Here is an 18,490-nt window from a genome sequence, read left to right on the forward strand (position 1 = left end):
GGAGGATGGGGAGGAGGGGCAGGAGGATGGGGAGGAGGGGCAGGAGGATGGGGAGGAGGGGCAGGAGGATGGGGAGGAGGGGCAGGAGGATGGGGAGGAGGGGCAGGAGGATGGGGTTGAGGAGCAGGAAGATGGGGAGGATGTGGATGAGGAGAGGGACAGGGACGAGGAAGAAGACGGGGATGAAAAGGAGGATAGGAATTCTAACAATGGTGGTGATGATGATGATAAAATAATGACAGAAGTGATGATGACAAAGAGGGTGATTATGATGCTGAGGACCATAACAATGATGGTGGTGACAATGAAAAGGATGATGGTGGTGATGAGGACGATGGTAGTGGTCAGGGGGATGAAGATGGTAATAATGAAGAGGCAGAAGAGGTGTTAATAATGAGGAGGATGCTAAGATCTTCTTTTCTGGGACTAACAGATCTCACTACTTGCTGGACATGTTGTGATTTATTGCATTTTCCTGCTCCCGTTACCCCGGAGCTCGGCTTCTGCCATGTTACGTGTGAGTCGCTAGCGAAGAACATTGCGCCTTCAAGTCCTCCCTGTACCTGGCAGTGTTCCCTTCCCCCATCCCCATACGGCCTGCTCCCCGATGTGTGTGCCCCTCCCTCATCCCTATACCGCTTGCACCCCAATATGTGTGCCCCTCTCCTATCCATATACCGCCTGCTTACCGGTGTGTTTCCCCCCCCAACATATCCTATACCGCCTGCTTCGCGATTTGTGTGTCCCTCCCCCATCCCTATACCCACTGCACCCCAATGTGTGTGCCCCTCCCCCAACCCTATAGCGCCCGCTTTCCGATGTTTGCCCCTCACTCATTCCTATACCGCCTGCTTTCCATTGTGTGCCCCTTGCTCATACCTATACCGACTGCTCCCTGATGTGTACACCTCCCTCATCCGTATAACGCCTGCTCCCCGATGTGTGTGCCCCTCCCTCATCCGTATACCGCCTGCTCTCCGATGTGTGTGCCCCTCCCAATCCCTATACCACCCGCTTCCCAATGTGTGCCCCTTGCTCATCCCTATACCGCCTGCTCCCCGATGTGTGTGCCCCTCCCTCATCCCTATACCGTCTGCTCCCTAATGTATGTGCCCCTCCATCATCCATATACCGCCTGCTTACCGGTGTGTTCCCCCCCCCCCAACATATCCTATACCGCCTGCTTCGCGATTTGTGTGTCCCTCCCCCATCCCTATACCCACTGCACCTCAATGTATGTGCCCCTCCCCCATCCCTATAGTGCCCGCTTTCCGATGTGTGCCCCTCACTCATTCCTATACCGCCTGCCTTCCACTGTGTGCCCCTTGCTCATCCCTATACCGCCTGCTCCCAGATATTTGTGTGCCCTTCCCTCATCCCTATACCGCCTGCTCCCTGATGTGTACACCTCCCTCATCCGTATACCGCCTGATCCCCGATGTGTGTGCCCCTCCCTCATCCCTATACCGCCTGCTCCCTGATGTGTGCCCCTCCATCATCCATATACCACCTGCTCCCCGATGTATGTGCCCCTCCCTCATCTCTATACTGCCTGCTCCCCGATGTGTGCCCCTCCCTCATCCCTATACCGCCTGCTCCCCGATGTGTGCCCCTCCCTCATCCCTATACCACCTGCTCCCCGATGTATGTGCCCCTCCCTCATCTCTATACTGCCTGCTCCCCGATGTGTGCCCCTCCCTCATCCCTATACTGCCTGCTCCCCGATGTGTGCCCCTCCCTCATCCCTATACCGCCTGCTCCCCGATGTGTGCCCCTCCCTCATCCCTATACCACCTGCTCCCCGATGTATGTGCCCCTCCCTCATCTCTATACTGCCTGCTCCCCGATGTGTGCCCCTCCCTCATCCCTATACCGCCTGCTCCCCGATGTGTGCCCCTCGCTCATCCCTATACTGCCTGCTCCCCGATGTGTGCCTCTCGCTCATCCCTATACTGCCTGCTCCCCAATGTGTGCCCCTCCATCATCCATATACCGCCTGCTCCCTGATGTGTGCCCCTCCATCATCCATATACCACCTGCTCCCCGATGTATGTGCCCCTCCCTCATCTCTATACTGCCTGCTCCCCGATGTGTGCCCCTCCCTCATCCCTATACCGCCTGCTCCCCGATGTGTGCCTCTCACTCATCCCTATACTGCCTGCTCCCCAATGTGTGCCCCTCCATCATCCATATACCGCCTGCTCCCCGATGTGTGCCCCTCCCTCATCCCTATACCGCCTGCTCCCCGATGTATGTGCCCCTCCCTCATCTCTATACTGCCTGCTCCCCGATGTGTGCCCCTCCCTCATCCCTATACCGCCTGCTCCCCGATGTGTGCCTCTCACTCATCCCTATACTGCCTGCTCCCCAATGTGTGCCCCTCCATCATCCATATACCGCCTGCTCCCCGATGTGTGCCCCTCCCTCATCCCTATACCGCCTGCTCCCCGATGTATGTGCCCCTCCCTCATCCCTATACCGCCTGCTCCCCGATGTATGTGCCCCTCCCTCATCCCTATACCGCCTGCTCCCCGATGTATGTGCCCCTCCCTCATCCCTATGGCGCCTGCTCCCCGATGTAGGCAGGGAAATATCACCATCATCATCATCATCTAGAGGTTGCCTGTAGCAGGTTCCTGCATGGGACTGGCACAGTGCATGCACTTTCCTTACGCGTGTCTCATGGAGCAGCAGGTTCTGCAGCGGATACAAGGACCTACCCATCGGACACGACGCCCTCAGCGATCTCACAGACCAACACAAAGAGAAGGATGAAGGTCAGGATCCAGCGCAAGTTGTGGCCTGGGAAATGCAGCCACGTGCTGTGATGAATGTGGACCTTTGAGCTCTGACTGCCCCACCCTGCAAGAGAGAAGCGAGAAGCGCTACTATGCACACCCCCCGAGTATAAAAAATATATATATACACATATACACACACACTGAGAGAAGTGGTAGTGGGCAGCATGGTGGCTCAGTGGTTAGGACTGGTGCCTTGCAGCGCTGGAGTCCTCCGCTAATGTCTGTACAACGCTATGTAAGTGTGTATAATAAATAAAATAAAGTGGTACTGTGCAGTCTATATATACTGAGAGAAGTGGTACTATGCAGTCTATATATACTGAGAGAAGTGGTACTGTGCAGTCTATATATACTGAGAGAAGTGGTACTGTGCAGTCTATATATACTGAGAGAAGTGGTACTGTGCAGTCTATATATACTGAGAGAAGTGGTACTGTGCAGTCTATATATACTGAGAGAAGTGGTACTGTGCAGTGTGTGTATATATATATATATACACACACACACACACACACACACACTCTCTGAGAGAAGTGGTACAACTTTGAAGATGTTGTTTTATTTTTTGTGAAGCAAACAACAAATAGGACAAAATAACAGAAAAAGTCAATGTGCAGAACTATTCACCCCCTACAGTCAATACTTTGTAGAGTCGCCTTTTGCGGCAATCACAGCTCCGAGTCGCTTTGGATAAGTCTCTAGGAGCAGTCGGATTTTTGCCCATTCCGCTGGGATTGTTGCCCGTTCCTCCTTGCAGAACGGCTCCGGCTCCTTCAGGTCGGATGTTTCCGCTTGTGAACAGCAATCTTTAGGTCTGACCACAGATGTTCTATTGGATTGAGATCTGGGCTGTGACTCGGTCATTCCAACACATTTACATGTCTCCCCTTTAACCCCTTAAGTGTTGCTTTAGCCGTGTGTTTGGGGCCATTGTCCTGCTGGAAGGTGAACCTCTGTCCTGGCCTCAGATCACGCACAGAGTGGGGCAGGTTCTGCTCAGGAATATCCCTGTATTTAGCACCATCCATCTTTCCCTCCACTCTGACCAGTTTCCCAGTCCCCCCAGTATGATGCTGCCACCACCAGGTCTCACTGTGGGGATGGTGTTCTTTGGGTGATGAGATGTGTTGGGTTTTCTCCAGACATAGCGTTCTCTTTGATGGCCGATAAGTTCAGTTTTCGTCTCCTCAGACCAGAGCCCCTTCCTCCATACATTTTCGGAGTCTCCCACAGGCCTTTTCACTCACACCGCGCCTTTTTGTTTTTTGCTGATAGTAATGGCTTCTTCTGGCCACTCTACCATAAAGACCAACTCTATGGAGCGTACGGCTTATTGTCGTCCTCTGTACAGATCCTCCAGTCTCTGCTGTGGAACTCTGCAGCTCCTCCAGGGTTACCTCAGGTCTCTGTGCTGCCTCTCTGATTAATGCTATCCTTGCCCGGTCCGTGAGTTTTGGTGGGCGGCCGTCTCTTGGCAGGATTGCTGTTGTGCCATGTTCTTTCCAGTTGATTATGATAGATTTGATGGCGCTCCTGGGGATCATCAAAGATTGAGATATTTTTTCATAAACTAACCCTGACTTGTACTTCTCCACAACATTGTCCCTTACTTGTTTGGAGAGTTCCCTGGTCTTCATGGCAGTGTTTGGATAGTGATGCCTCTTGCTTAGCTGTTGCAGCCTCTGGTGTGTATATGTAATGACAGGTCATGTGACACTTAGATTGCACACAGGTGACATCATTTCACTAATTATGTGACTTCTGAAGGTAATTGGTTGCACCAGAGCTTTTTATGGGCTTCCTAACAAAGGGGGTGAATACATACGCACAGGACAATTTTCTGCTTTCTATTTCTAAACAATTGTTTTATTTATATATTTTTCTCATTTTACTTCACCAACTTAGACTATTGTGTTCTGATCCATCACATAGAATTCAGATTAACAAAACATTGAATTTAAGGCTGTAATGTAACAAAATACGAAAAAAGTCAAGGGGGTGAATACACACATACATACACACACACTGAGAGAAGTGGTACTGTGCAGTGTATGTGTGTGTGTGTAATATATATATATATTAGTGGTGAGGTGTACAGTAAGAGTCCTGGAAGGGGTGTATATCTCACCCAGGTTCCTCAACTGGGTGAGATAAGTAAAATCCAGGAGGATGACGCTGGCTTCAGCAAACATAGCTGCTGGAGCTATTTGTTTTGTTGGAGTACAAGGGCTGGATTTTATTTGGACTGGGAAAGTAGGTTTGATAGTGGGACCTTCCCAGTCCACCCCCTATTGCACGGCAGGTTTTCCCCTAGCCTGAGGTCATCGCAGGTAAGGTCTGCTGTAATTAAGGAGGCATAAAACCAACCCTGTGTGTGTCAGTCTGGGAGAAGAGAGGACTTGTATGCAGAGGCCTAGTGAGGCTCTGGGTGGTCTCAGCCAGGAGGGCTGAGGGGCCACGAGGCTGCGTGTAGCTGGACTTCTTCCCCGTATGAACTTGTGTTTGATGTCCGGATCTGCTAAGCCTTGGAGCCTGAGTATAACCTGTACTTAGAGGTGAGTCACGGAACATTACTGTGTATTAGTTAGAGCCCAGACGGGCAGGTGTTTATTTGATGTTTGTGTTTGTGCAGGTGCTGAAGTGCCCCAATAAAGCACCAGTTTGGACATTAAATTCGGTTGTCTGCGAAGAAGTCTGTGACTGTGACCCCCTGAGAGAGAGAGCGATCTCTTACAATTGGTAGAGGATGCGGGCAGTCTCCATGCTAAAAGGACACAACATTGTAGCTAGGGGTAACGAAAAGGTAAAGTGGCTACGGTGTTGGAAGTGAATCTGTTGTTGTTGCAGATATGGATAGTTTTTTGCTGTGTTGCAAGGCAATCTTGCAGTGATTTAAAGGGCCAGAAGCCCCAGTAAAGAAACTGATCTGTGGAGGAAACAAAACAAAACATTTTTTTGGGTTCACGAGTTGCTACAGGACTGTGTTACCATGGGTCTCGTGGAGAAATATGTCAGACGGTTGTGGCGAATAAAACAACAGGAAGAGGTGGCCAATTGGTGCTTGGTTACCCCCAAAGTGAATTAATGCGGTTTGTTGCAGAGCAGGAGGCTTTGGAGGCACAACTGCAGTTGGCCCTGAAGAGGGGGTCTTCGACGCTGAGGGGACACTTTGTGAAGGTCCAGGGTGTCGGTGATGTGGCTGGAGAATCCAAGGAACAGTGTGTGACTCACAGTGCAGGAAAAAAAACGGGATTCAAGGCCAAGGCGTTTCTTATGGCAACCACTGCATGGAGGAGTTTGCAGGTGATCGTGGCGCCAGGAACCAAGGGCCGGAGGTTCCTAAGATCGAGGAGAAGGATGATGTTCCTGGAGCACCCTCATCTACTGGGAGTGCCGAACCTGTGACGTCAATGGGTAAGAGCGTTCCGGTTATTGCTCGTGTAGCAGACAGAGTGAGCAAGGCTGTAGAGGTTGGGCGTGGACTAAAGACTGAGTCCCACGGGCAGTCTGGTCCCGGCGAGGTCTTCCCACTGTGGAGACCGGGGTTGCTCCAGTGCTGGAGGTGCCGTGAGTGGGGACACATTGCTGCCCATTGCCCTCTTACCTCAGAAGCCCTGAACTGTGGTGTGAGCCGGCAGCAGTCGCTATGTGCCGAGCTGGTAGGTGTTAAGACACCGGGACTAGGGACCTCTAAGAAAATGTGTGACATCGTGGTGGATGGCCGTCCAGTCCAAGCAGTGATGGACGCGCGGAGCCAGGGGAGCCTGGTACATGCCAGTTTGGTAGCCGGGGACTATATGCTGGACAAAATGTCTAAGGGGTTGTCCGGGCTCAGAGCTGAACCCGGACATACCCTTATTTTCACCCAGACAGCCCCCCTGAGGCTAGCATCGGAGCATCTCAGGGCACGGGCTTTTTTGTTTTTAATAACACACTGCCGGGCGGTAACTTCCGCCTGGCAGTGTGTTCGGTGACGTCACCGGGGTTCCGGTCAGCCCCATAGAGAGCCCTGGTACGTCACCGGATCTCCAAAAAATGCCTTTGCCCTGCGCAATTTAGCGCAGGGCAAAGGAGAGCATCGGAGCATGAAGTGCTCCGATGCTCATGTCAGGGGGGCTGCCGGGGTGAAAATAGGGATATGTCAGGGTTCAGCTCTGAACCCGGACAACCCCTTTAAGTGTGCTGGACATTCATGGGGATAGCAAGGACTCCAGTGGGAACTGGGACTTATGAACTTGGAGTTGAAAATACGCTCATGCATGGTGTAGTGTTGGGCCGTGATTTGTGGGGATATGGAGACACTTCTGCAGCAAGTGACGAAACTTCGGCAGAACTGGGGCCTATCCCTTTAAATTAAGGCGTAAAGGAGATGACCATTGGAATCAATGGTGCAGATAAGGTGCAAAGTGAATTGTCAGTTACAAGAGGTAACTTTGGGATGGCTAAACTCAGGGATCCTATGCTAGCCCGTGTAAGAGGAAGCCGGATAGTGAAACCTGAGGTTGACAGAACTGTTGTAAAATCTGAAGTAAATGTGGTTACTGAGAAAAGGCGAAGTTATGTGAAATATGTAAATGTGATGATGATGATGATGATCACTGTTCCCCCCTTCCCTTTCCTTTTGCAGGCTGTGATCGGGGAAGAAGCTCCCCCTGCTTGATGTGACAATGCTGATTGATAATGATGGTAGCTGAGGGAACCCACTGTAGTAAGTGTGCAGGAAAGTGTGGCAGGGTTAGAGGGGGTACCACACGTATCAAGTGCGGATAAGCAGTCTCCACAGTGTTCTATGGGTCGAGAGATCAGGTGCAGTGTTGATAAAGATGTTGTAACGTACAACGCAAACCAAGCAAATGAAAGAGAGCCCGAGTAGGTTCAGGACATGAACCTGATTAAGTGGGGAGAAGTCAGTATAGTGTCTGAGAACTATACCCAGGCAGTGGAAGACTTCCTAGCAGGTCTGAACCTCCCGAAGGAGCATGCAGAAGAACCTGACCATCCCGAAGGAGCATGCAGAAGAACCTGACCATCCCGAAGGAGCATGCAGAAGAACCTGACCATCCCGAAGGAGCATGCAGAAGAACCTGACCATCCCGAAGGAGCATGCAGAAGAACGTGACCATCCCGAAGGAGCATGCAGAAGAACGTGACCATCCCGAAGGAGCATGCAGAAGAACGTGACCATCCCGAAGGAGCATGCAGAAGAACGTGACCATCCCGAAGGAGCATGCAGAAGAACGTGACCATCCCGAAGGAGCATGCAGAAGAACGTGACCATCCTGAAGCAGAGGCTCATGAAAGAGAGGTCAAAGCGCTCTCCTTGGCATGCTCTTTGGAAGAGGCCCTTAAAATGAAGACTCAGTTAGAAAGGCTTAACAAGCAGATGCGCCGTGAAATTGAAGCAGAGCTTGAAGATGAAAGGAAGAAACGTTCGTTGGCTGTAAAAACTAGAGAAGATGCTATTAAACAACTGTGTAAGGTGCAGGTGCAAATGAAGGATTACCAGAGAGAGTTGGAAGACACTAGAGCATCCAGGGATGATATTTTAAGTCAGTCTAAAGAAAATAAAAAAATAAAACTTAAAAGTCTGGAGATGGAGATGATCCATATGCAGGAGGAGCTTGCTATGGCAGAGCGGGCCATAAGGCAAGCCCAACAGGGTTATACTGAACTGGCAAACGACAGACTGAGAAAACCTATTCTCCAAATTGACCAGATAACTGCTGATCTGAAGGCCGAACATAGAAATGCTCAGAAGAAAGAGAATGCCCGTCAGCAACCAGAGCAACAAAACAAGGAGTTAAAAACAAAATTGCAAGAATTGGAAGACTCTATTGAAACCAAATTCAAAGCATCCATCACGGCCTTGGAAGCAAAGATCCCACAACTAGACGAACAGCTTGATACTGAGACAAAAGAAAGAGAGGCTGCAAATAAACAAGTCCGTCGCTCAGAGAAAAAGCTGAAGGATGTGCGAATGCAACTGGAAGACGAAAGGCGCAGTGCCGAACAGTATAAAGCCCGGGCAGAGAAATATAATGGTCGTATGGAACAGTTGAAGCGCCAGATAGAAGAGGCCAAGAAATCCAAGCCAGGACCTGTTGAGAATGGCAAAAGGTATTGGCCCTTAGACCCTCCAAAAAGGACAAGCTATAGGCGGCTTGGCAAGGGCTCTTTAAGGTGGTGGAGCGGATTAGCGACACCACCTACATTGTAGGAAAATATTCAGATGAAAGGACCAGACGGGCCTTTCATGTGAACATGTTAAAACCGTATTTTGAACGTCCTGCGCCCCGTCAACTGAAGATTACAATATCGCCCAGGCAAACAAAACAGTAATGCGGATAGCCTCTCACGCCAAACGGAACTGGAGTTAGAACTATCGTGCCCGGACATCCCCAAGCCAACCCGACAGGGTCTAGGCAGGTATGCCGACCAATGAAACTAAGGGGGGGTAATGTGAGGCCATGTTAGGTTTTATTAGTTCGGTGGAGGAATCTACCGACCCCCCCCCCCCCCCCCCCCATTATTCTACAAAGGGAAGAGTGTGTAGCTTCTGCCTGTGAGTGATTACCTTATCCCATTGTGTTGGTTAATTGTATCACAGGTGGGTGTTGTCTGCCTGTAACTGCGTGTGATTGGTTTATGTAACAAACTGTCTCAGTCTCCACAAGGTCCCCATGGGGAATGTCCCTTACTTGAAGACCTGCATAAAAGGCTGACCTGTAGCCCCATTAAAGTCTCCTGTTCTACCCTTCATGAAGTCTGGGCTCCTGTTTGGGTAACTATCTACTGGCTGGGGAACCATTCCTATCCACACCCGAACTGCCACTATAATCCCCGAGGATCAGCAGTTTGTGAGGAAAAGGCGAACAAGGTACTACAACTACCAGCTTTCGTAACAAACATCATTACTCCAGTCATGGAGCCTCTGCAGGAACACAGGCCTAATGTCATCTTCATGGAGGACAATGCACCAGCTCATCGAGGTCACATCATTAGGGAACGGATCCTAGGGACCTCATATGGAGCGGCTGCACTTTCTCCAGATCTGAATCCCATTGAAAACCGATGGGATCAGCTGAGTCGCCGTGTAGAGGCTCGTAACTCTGTACCCCAGAACCTCAATGACCTGAGGGCTGCCCTTCAAGAAGAGTGGGATGCCATGCCTCAGCAGACGATAAGACGACTTGTGAACAGCCGGAGACGTCATTGTCAAGCTGGAATTGATGCTCAAGACCACAGGACAACTTCCTGAGACACTGACGTTTTGTGGCAGTATACCCAGCACTGGGGTCGGCTTTTGTATCAATAAATTGTTTGAGACGAGGAAATCCCCATCGCTGCTTCTACTTAATGCCCGACTTTCCTCATATAAGATCACTGGAGCCGGAATGTCTTATGTTTTCCATAAATTTTGCTTGAAAGTTAAATATTCCGTATACCCATAGGTCAGTGTGCACGGGGCTGTATCTATCTATAGGTCAGTGTGCACGGGGCTGTATCTATCTATAGGTCAGTGTGCACGGGGCTGTATCTATCTATAGGTCAGTGTGCACGGGGCTGTATCCATCTATAGGTCAGTGTGCACGGGGCTGTATCCATCTATAGGTCAGTGTGCACGGGGCTGTATCCATCTATAGGTCAGTGTGCACGGGGCTGTATCCATCTATAGGTCAGTGTGCACGGGGCTGTATCCATCTATAGGTCAGTGTGCACGGGGCTGTATCCATCTATAGGTCAGTGTGCACGGGGCTGTATCTATAGGTCAGTGTGCACGGGGCTGTATCTCTATAGGTCAGTGTGCACGGGGCTGTATATCTATAGGTCAGTGTGCACGGGGCTGTATATCTATAGGTCAGTGTGCACGGGGCTGTATATCTATAGGTCAGTGTGCACGGGGCTGTATATCTATAGGTCAGTGTGCACGGGGCTGTATCTATAGGTCAGTGTGCACGGGGCTGTATATCTATAGGTCAGTGTGCACGGGGCTGTATCTATAGGTCAGTGTGCACGGGGCTGTATATCTATAGGTCAGTGTGCACAGGGCTGTATCTATAGGTCAGTGTGCACGGGGCTGTATCTATAGGTCAGTGTGCACGGGGCTGTATATCTATAGGTCAGTGTGCACGGGGCTGTATATCTATAGGTCAGTGTGCACGGGGCTGTATATCTATAGGTCAGTGTGCACGGGGCTGTATATCTATAGGTCAGTGTGCACGGGGCTGTATATCTATAGGTCAGTGTGCACGGGGCTGTATCTATAGGTCAGTGTGCACGGGGCTGTATATCTATAGGTCAGTGTGCACGGGGCTGTATCTATAGGTCAGTGTGCACGGGGCTGTATCTATAGGTCAGTGTGCACGGGGCTGTATCTATAGGTCAGTGTGCACGGGGCTGTATATCTATAGGTCAGTGTGCACGGGGCTGTATCTATAGGTCAGTGTGCACGGGGCTGTATCTATAGGTCAGTGTGCACGGGGCTGTATCTATAGGTCGGATGCTGCACGGGGCTGTATCTATAGGTCAGTGTGCACGGGGCTGTATCTATAGGTCAGTGTGCACGGGGCTGTATCTATAGGTCAGTGTGCACGGGGCTGTATCTATAGGTCAGTGTGCACGGGGCTGTATCTATAGGTCAGTGTGCACGGGGCTGTATCTATAGGTCAGTGTGCACGGGGCTGTATCTATAGGTCGGATGCTGCACGGGGCTGTATCTATAGGTCAGTGTGCACGGGGCTGTATCTATAGGTCAGTGTGCACGGGGCTGTATCTATAGGTCAGTGTGCACAGGGCTGTATATATAGGTCAGTGTGCACGGGGCTGTATATCTATAGGTCAGTGTGCACGGGGCTGTATCTATAGGTCAGTGTGCACGGGGCTGTATCTATAGGTCAGTGTGCACGGGGCTGTATCTATAGGTCGGATGCTGCACGGGGCTGTATCTATAGGTCAGTGTGCACGGGGCTGTATCTATAGGTCAGTGTGCACGGGGCTGTATATCTATAGGTCAGTGTGCACGGGGCTGTATATCTATAGGTCGGATGCTGCACTCACCGATGAAGAGGATGGGGAAGGTGATGAAGAGCAGGAACACATGGGGCACGACGTTCAGCGCGTCCACGAAGCAGCCGTTGTTCAGGACGCCGCCGTCCACGTTGTAGGCGCTGGAGTCGTTGTCGGTGCCGCAGAAAGCCAGGGTCATGGTGAGCGGCGGCGGCGGTTCTACCGGGCGAGTGGGGACCGTGCGGAGCATCCAGCCGGGAGACCCATCACCTCCGGCAGCTCCTGTATCTGCTGCTGCAGCGCGGCTCCGAGAGGCGACTCATGAGGGCGCCAGAGAGCAGGAGGCGGAGGAGGGCGCGGGAGACCGGCTGCTCGGACCGGGGTCCTCCTACCGAGACGAGACCCCTGTAATAGCGGGAGTCCTCCTACCGAGACGAGACCCCTGTAATACCGGGAGTCCTCCTACCGAGACCCCTGTAATAGCGGGAGACGAGACCCCTGTAATACCGGGAGTCCTCCTACCGAGACGAGACACCTGTAACACCGGGAGACGAGACCCCTGTAATACCGGGAGTCCTCCTACCGAGACGAGACCCCTGTAATACCGGGAGTCCTCCTACCGAGACCCCTGTAATACCGGGAGTCCTCCTACCGAGACCCCTGTAATACCGGGAGTCCTCCTACCGAGACCCCTGTAATAGCGGGAGACGAGACCCCTGTAATACCGGGAGTCCTCCTACCGAGACGAGACCCCTGTAATACCGGGAGTCCTCCTACCGAGACCCCTGTAATAGCGGGAGACGAGACCCCTGTAATACCGGGAGTCCTCCTACCGAGACGAGACACCTGTAACACCGGGAGACGAGACCCCTGTAATACCGGGAGTCCTCCTACCGAGACGAGACCCCTGTAATACCGGGAGTCCTCCTACCGAGACCCCTGTAATACCGGGAGTCCTCCTACCGAGACCCCTGTAATACCGGGAGTCCTCCTACCGAGACCCCTGTAATACCGGGAGTCCTCCTACCGAGACCCCTGTAATACCGGGAGTCCTCCTACCGAGACCCCTGTAATACCGGGAGTCCTCCTACCGAGACCCCTGTAATACCGGGAGTCCTCCTACCGAGACCCCTGTAATACCGGGAGTCCTCCTACCGAGACCCCTGTAATACCGGGAGTCCTCCTACCGAGACCCCTGTAATAGCGGGAGACGAGACCCCTGTAATACCGGGAGTCCTCCTACCGAGACGAGACACCTGTAACACCGGGAGACGAGACCCCTGTAATACCGGGAGTCCTCCTACCGAGACGAGACCCCTGTAATACCGGGAGTCCTCCTACCGAGACCCCTGTAATACCGGGAGTCCTCCTACCGAGACCCCTGTAATACCGGGAGTCCTCCTACCGAGACCCCTGTAATACCGGGAGTCGTCCTACCGAGACCCCTGTAATACCGGGAGTCCTCCTACCGAGACCCCTGTAATACCGGGAGTCCTCCTACCGAGACCCCTGTAATACCGGGAGACGAGACCCCTGTAATACCGGGAGTCCTCCTACCGAGACGAGACACCTGTAACACCGGGAGACGAGACCCCTGTAATACCGGGAGACGAGACCCCTGTAATACCGGGGTCCTCCTACCGAGACCCCTGTAATACCGAGAGTCGTCCTACCGAGACCCCTGTAATACCGGGAGTCCTCCTACCGAGACCCCTGTAATACCGGGAGTCCTCCTACCGAGACCCCTGTAATACCGGGAGTCGTCCTACCGAGACCCCTGTAATACCGGGAGTCCTCCTACCGAGACCCCTGTAATACCGGGAGACGAGACCCCTGTAATACCGGGAGTCCTCCTACCGAGACGAGACCCCTGTAACACCGGGAGACAAGACCCCTGTAATACCGGGAGACGAGACCCCTGTAATACCGGGGTCCTCCTACCGAGACGAGACCCCTGTAATACCGGGAGTCCTCCTACCGAGACCCCTGTAATACCTGGAGTCCTCCTACCGAGACCCCTGTAATACCGGGAGTCCTCCTACCGAGACCCCTGTAATACCGGGAGTCCTCCTACCGAGACCCCTGTAATACCGGGCGATTGATCCATGTAAAGCCTCATTCACACGTCAGTGTTTCAGACATCCCAACCTGCAAAAACTCATTTCAGGGATGTTTTCTTATTTTTTCTTTCACAAACTTTTTATGACATTTTCCAGACATCTGCAGTATCTGCACACTGTGCTCTATGGTGTGGAGGACAGGGCTCATTACCCTACCCCAAATTATCCTATTTATATATATGATTAAAGGGATTCTGTCACCACCTATCAGCCCTGTGAGCTGAACATCTGCTCATGTCCAGGGTGGCAGCATTCTGATTTCTAAGGTGGCCTTATAAAAGCTATTTGTGGCTTTATTCTGCGGAAAAACAGGTTTTACTAACCTGTCAATCATTGAATTAAGGTGCCCAAGCAGGGGAGGTCTGTGGATGCACGGTGCTCGGCCGCACGCATCGCCTTTCGTGCCCAGCGCCGCCTCTTACTCCTCAGTGCCGCCTCTCCCTCCCCCTCCTCCCGCTTTGAGATCCCACGCGTGCGCACAGGCTCAGCCTGATGCGCCGTTGCGGACTGCTGGCATCGGCTTCTTCTTGCACTGTGCGCACGCGCCGAGAAGGGGACACTGCTACAGGTTGCCGGAAAGGTTTACTGCGAGTAAACTAGAGATGGGAAGGTCGGATCTTTCACATGAATCAGTTCATTTGAATCAGTTTATTCAAATGAACCGATTCATGAATCGAATCTTTGGTTCATTCGCTGAGCTGACAAGAAGCAAGTGAACCGAAGCTTAGGTTGCGCAATGCGCATGCGCGGATGCTTCGATTCACTTGCTGACTCGCTGAGTCGGCTCTTGGTCTGAGTCAGGAAGTTTATTCTTTAAAACCCTGTGTGTAATCATCTACCCCACTGTAGGGGAAAAAAAAGCATCCAGGGGGGGTGAATTTAACACTGGGGTAAATAATATAATTAAAATGGAGGGTTAAATGTATAAATGTATTTTTTTTAAAAATACGTCTCTCTCAATAGTTATATAGCTACTGAATGAGACAGAAGAAGGGATGCCTTTAACATGTATATCTCCTGTAATACCTGGAGTCCTGTAATACCTGGAGTCCTGTAATACCTGGAGTCCTCCTCCTGAGACCCCTGTAATACCTGGAGTCCTCCTCCTGAGACCCCTGTAATACCTGGAGTCCTCCTCCTGAGACCCCTGTAATACCTGGAGTCCTCCTCCTTAGACCCCTGTAATACCTGGAGTCCTCCTCCTGAGACCCCTGTAATACCTGGGGTCCTCCTCCAGCTGAGACCAGGGTTGCCAACCAGAATTTTTATTTTTTCTGGAAAACTTATCCCAAAATCACGGACAGACAAGATTTTTTACGGACAAATTAGAAAATCATAATAAATGATAAATATTATAGGTAATACATAACTATAGCTCGATATACTGATATTAACTCATTGCCAGCATTTACTGTGAGCTGTAAATTGATTATAATCACCACCAAAATAGTCTCGTCAAGTACCACCAGCCTCACGGACACATCCACCATACACCAGGGTTTCCTGTCCCTGCAGAAGCTAGGGCAGAGAAAGGTCTCCCTGTTGTTCAGGAAGATGAAGAAAGAAGATGAGAGATTATTGTGGATCTCCCGGTGGGGAGAAAGGTGCTGTGGCACTTATCTTTGATCCGCAGGACAAGCGGTACTTCCCTGCTCGCCGGCGGTCTGGTACCAATGCTGGGCAGGGGAGAGAAGGGAGGACTCGCTCTGGTTGATCCGGAGCCTGCTCCTGGGGTAGTGTCCTCCGACTGGCCCTCTAGCGTCTTGGATGATGTAACTTCCGGTGAGTCCAGGAAGTGACGTAGGAGGCGGGCGACGCACAGTGGTTTTTAGCGTTCAAATGCCGGCTGGCAAAGCAAGGAGCTGCGTGTTGGACTGATCTGAGGTCTGGTATTCAGATATATCAGGCCCGGAACCACAATCGCCCAGAGAGGGAAGTCAGGCCGCTGGAGTTACCCTAAAGAGGGAAAGGGTTTCTCCTTAACCCCCAGAGTAAACGCAGTGATAAACAATGACGCCAGAGTGGGGGGGAAGACTAAACGATTTTTTATCTGCCTGGGAAAAGATAACAACAAATCCCTGGGCCCAGGAAGTAGTCGGGGCAGGCTACAAGATAGAATTTTCTTCAGTCCCCCCAAGAAGATTTGTTATATCAAATCTTGGGCCAGGAAAGCTCAGAGCAGCATTTGGCAAAGTATCAAAGACCTCATAGATCTAGGAGTTGTAATTCAGGTCCCAGTCTCAGAACAAGGCCAGGGATTTTACTCCAGTCTCTCTCTGGTAAAAAAGAAGGAAGGGTCTTTCCGTATGAATATAAATCTGAGGTTCCTCAACAAGTACATTGCCTACAGGAAATTCAGGATGGGATCCCTAATTCCCCTAATAAAAAAGAATGCATGGATGTGTACTGTGGACTTAAAAGATGCGTACTATCACCACTACTCTCAAACATTTCTAAGATTCGCCATAAAAGACCAGCAAGGCAACACTTGCCATTTTCAATTTACGGCTCTTCCGTTTGGAATTTCCTCGGCTCCCAAAATATTCACCAAACTGGTGGTCGAGATGGTTGCATTCTTGAGACAGAAAGAGCTGAATTTGATCCCCTATCTAGACGATTTCATATTAGTGGGAGATACGGTAGACCATTTACTAACGGCTCTAGACACCTTTTTATTCACTTTAAAAGAGCTAGGCTGGATTGTCAATCCTCAGAAATGTTGTCTACACCCATCGACCAGAGTACGGTTCCTGGGAGTCATCCTGGACTCGCAGTCACGGACTACTTTCCTTCCCACGGACAAGATTCAGTCTTTTGAGGGAGAAAATCAAGACCTTCCAGAGGAAGAAGATCTGCTCTATGAGAGAAGCCATGAGCTTGCTGGGGGCATTGACAGCCTGTATCCCATCAGTAATGTGGAGTCAGCTTCATTCCCGTCCCATGCAGTCCTGGATTCTGGACATCTGGGACAAACAGCAGAAGTCACTAGATCGCAAGTTTCAAGTTCCAGGCTACGTAAAGACCTCCCTAAACTGGTGGAAGGTGAACAGCAATCTCTCACAGAGAGTTGCCTGGAGGAAGTCTCCGTATGTCCAGATCAAGACCGACGCCAGCCAGCCGGGCTGGGGTGCAAAAATCGGGGAAGAGATTCTTCAGGATCACCACCTGAGGATCCTGTCAGACAATACAACGACGTTGGCTTACCTCTCACATCAAAGAGGAACAAAATCAAAGAAGCTTCTAAGCCTTTCAAACAAAATATTCTACTGGGCAGAAAGGTCTATCTCGGCGACTTATCTCAAAAGGACTCAATCAGGAAGCGGACTACCTCAGCTGTCATGTATTGGACCAAACTGAATGGTCCCTAAATCCGGAAGTCTTCAGGATGATAGCAGACGGATGAGGGACACCAGACATAGACTTGTTTGCGTCAAAAGACAACAAGAAAGTGAACAGATTCTGTTCCCTGGATCCCAGGGGCAATCCCTGGATGATAGGCTCATTTTCCACTACATGGAATGGGAACCTATGTTATGCATTTCCCCCAATACCAATTGTTCCGAGAGTAATTCAGAAAATCCTTCAAGAGAATTCGACCGTCATCCTGCTAACCCCCTTCTGGCCAAAGAGGAGTTGGTTCTCCTCCCTCAAAACACTCTCAATCTCCGAACCATGGTATCTTCCTCTCAGGAAAGATCTTCTACATCAGGGCCCTATCCTATATCCCCATCCAGAATTTTTAAAACTAACAGCCTGGATCCTGAGGTCAAAATAATAAGGTCAAAGTTACAATCAGGGCCAGTAGGAAAAAGGCGACATCGGCCATATACCTAAAAATCTGGAAGAGGTTCTGCTCTTGGTCAGGGGAATCTTCTCCTAACCTGGTTAGACCTAAGATTCAACAAATCTTAGATTTTCTTTAACAAGGTCTAGAATTAGGTCTTAGACCATCTACTCTTAAGGTACAAGTATCGGCACTAAGCTGTTTCTTTGATGCGGACTTAGCAAGCCATAGATGGATCAGAAGATTCATAAGAGCGGCAGCAAGACTGAGGCCCACATTAAAATCACGAGTTTCTTCCTGGAACCTCAATACCGTTTTATATGGCCTAACTATGAGTCCGTTTGAACCTCTGGAAAACTGTCCTCTCAAATTCCTATCTTTCAAGACAGCGTTTCTGATTGCGATCACATCTGCAAGGAGGCTGAGTGAGATACAGGCGATCTCAATTAGAGAACCCTATCTTAGAATCTTGGAGGATAGAATAGTACTCAGACTAGACCCAGCAAAAAAATAGATTAGACCCCATCTGGGAAAGGATTAACAATAAACAATCCAAATAGCTACAAGCTAATATCCTCTCTTGTCCCAGATATTAAAATATAACTTTTAATAAATTGGTTAAAATAGTATAAACAAACCTATTAAACTATTACAATACTACATACCGGATTCCAAAAAAGTTGGGACACTAAACAAATTGTGAATAAAAACTGAATGCAATGATGTGGAGATGGCAAATGTCAATATTTTATTTGTAATAGAACGTAGATGACAGATCA

The 18,490-nt window shown here is 50.5% G+C and overlaps 1 protein-coding gene across 2 annotated transcripts in view; it reads right to left on the reverse strand.

Moving 5' to 3' along the window:
* Positions 1-12,111, reverse strand: part of ABCC8 (ATP binding cassette subfamily C member 8) — an 84,643-nt gene extending 72,532 nt beyond the window's left edge. The window contains exons 1-2 of one of the 2 annotated variants that reach the window (XM_040409928.1): positions 11,859-12,111; positions 2,721-2,862 (exon numbers count right to left, since the gene is read on the reverse strand). In XM_040409928.1, coding sequence (XP_040265862.1) covers positions 2,721-2,862; positions 11,859-12,057 — 341 coding nt within the window. In that variant the 5' untranslated portion in view covers positions 12,058-12,111. The remainder of the gene's footprint in view (positions 1-2,720; positions 2,863-11,858) is intronic. The other variant, XM_040409929.1, reaches the window with a different exon arrangement.
* Positions 12,112-18,490: the final 6,379 nt, after the last annotated feature.

The sequence above is a fragment of the Bufo bufo genome, chromosome 10 (genome assembly GCF_905171765.1).
Source record: "Bufo bufo chromosome 10, aBufBuf1.1, whole genome shotgun sequence".
In the NCBI taxonomy this organism is placed as follows: Eukaryota; Metazoa; Chordata; class Amphibia; order Anura; family Bufonidae; genus Bufo; species Bufo bufo.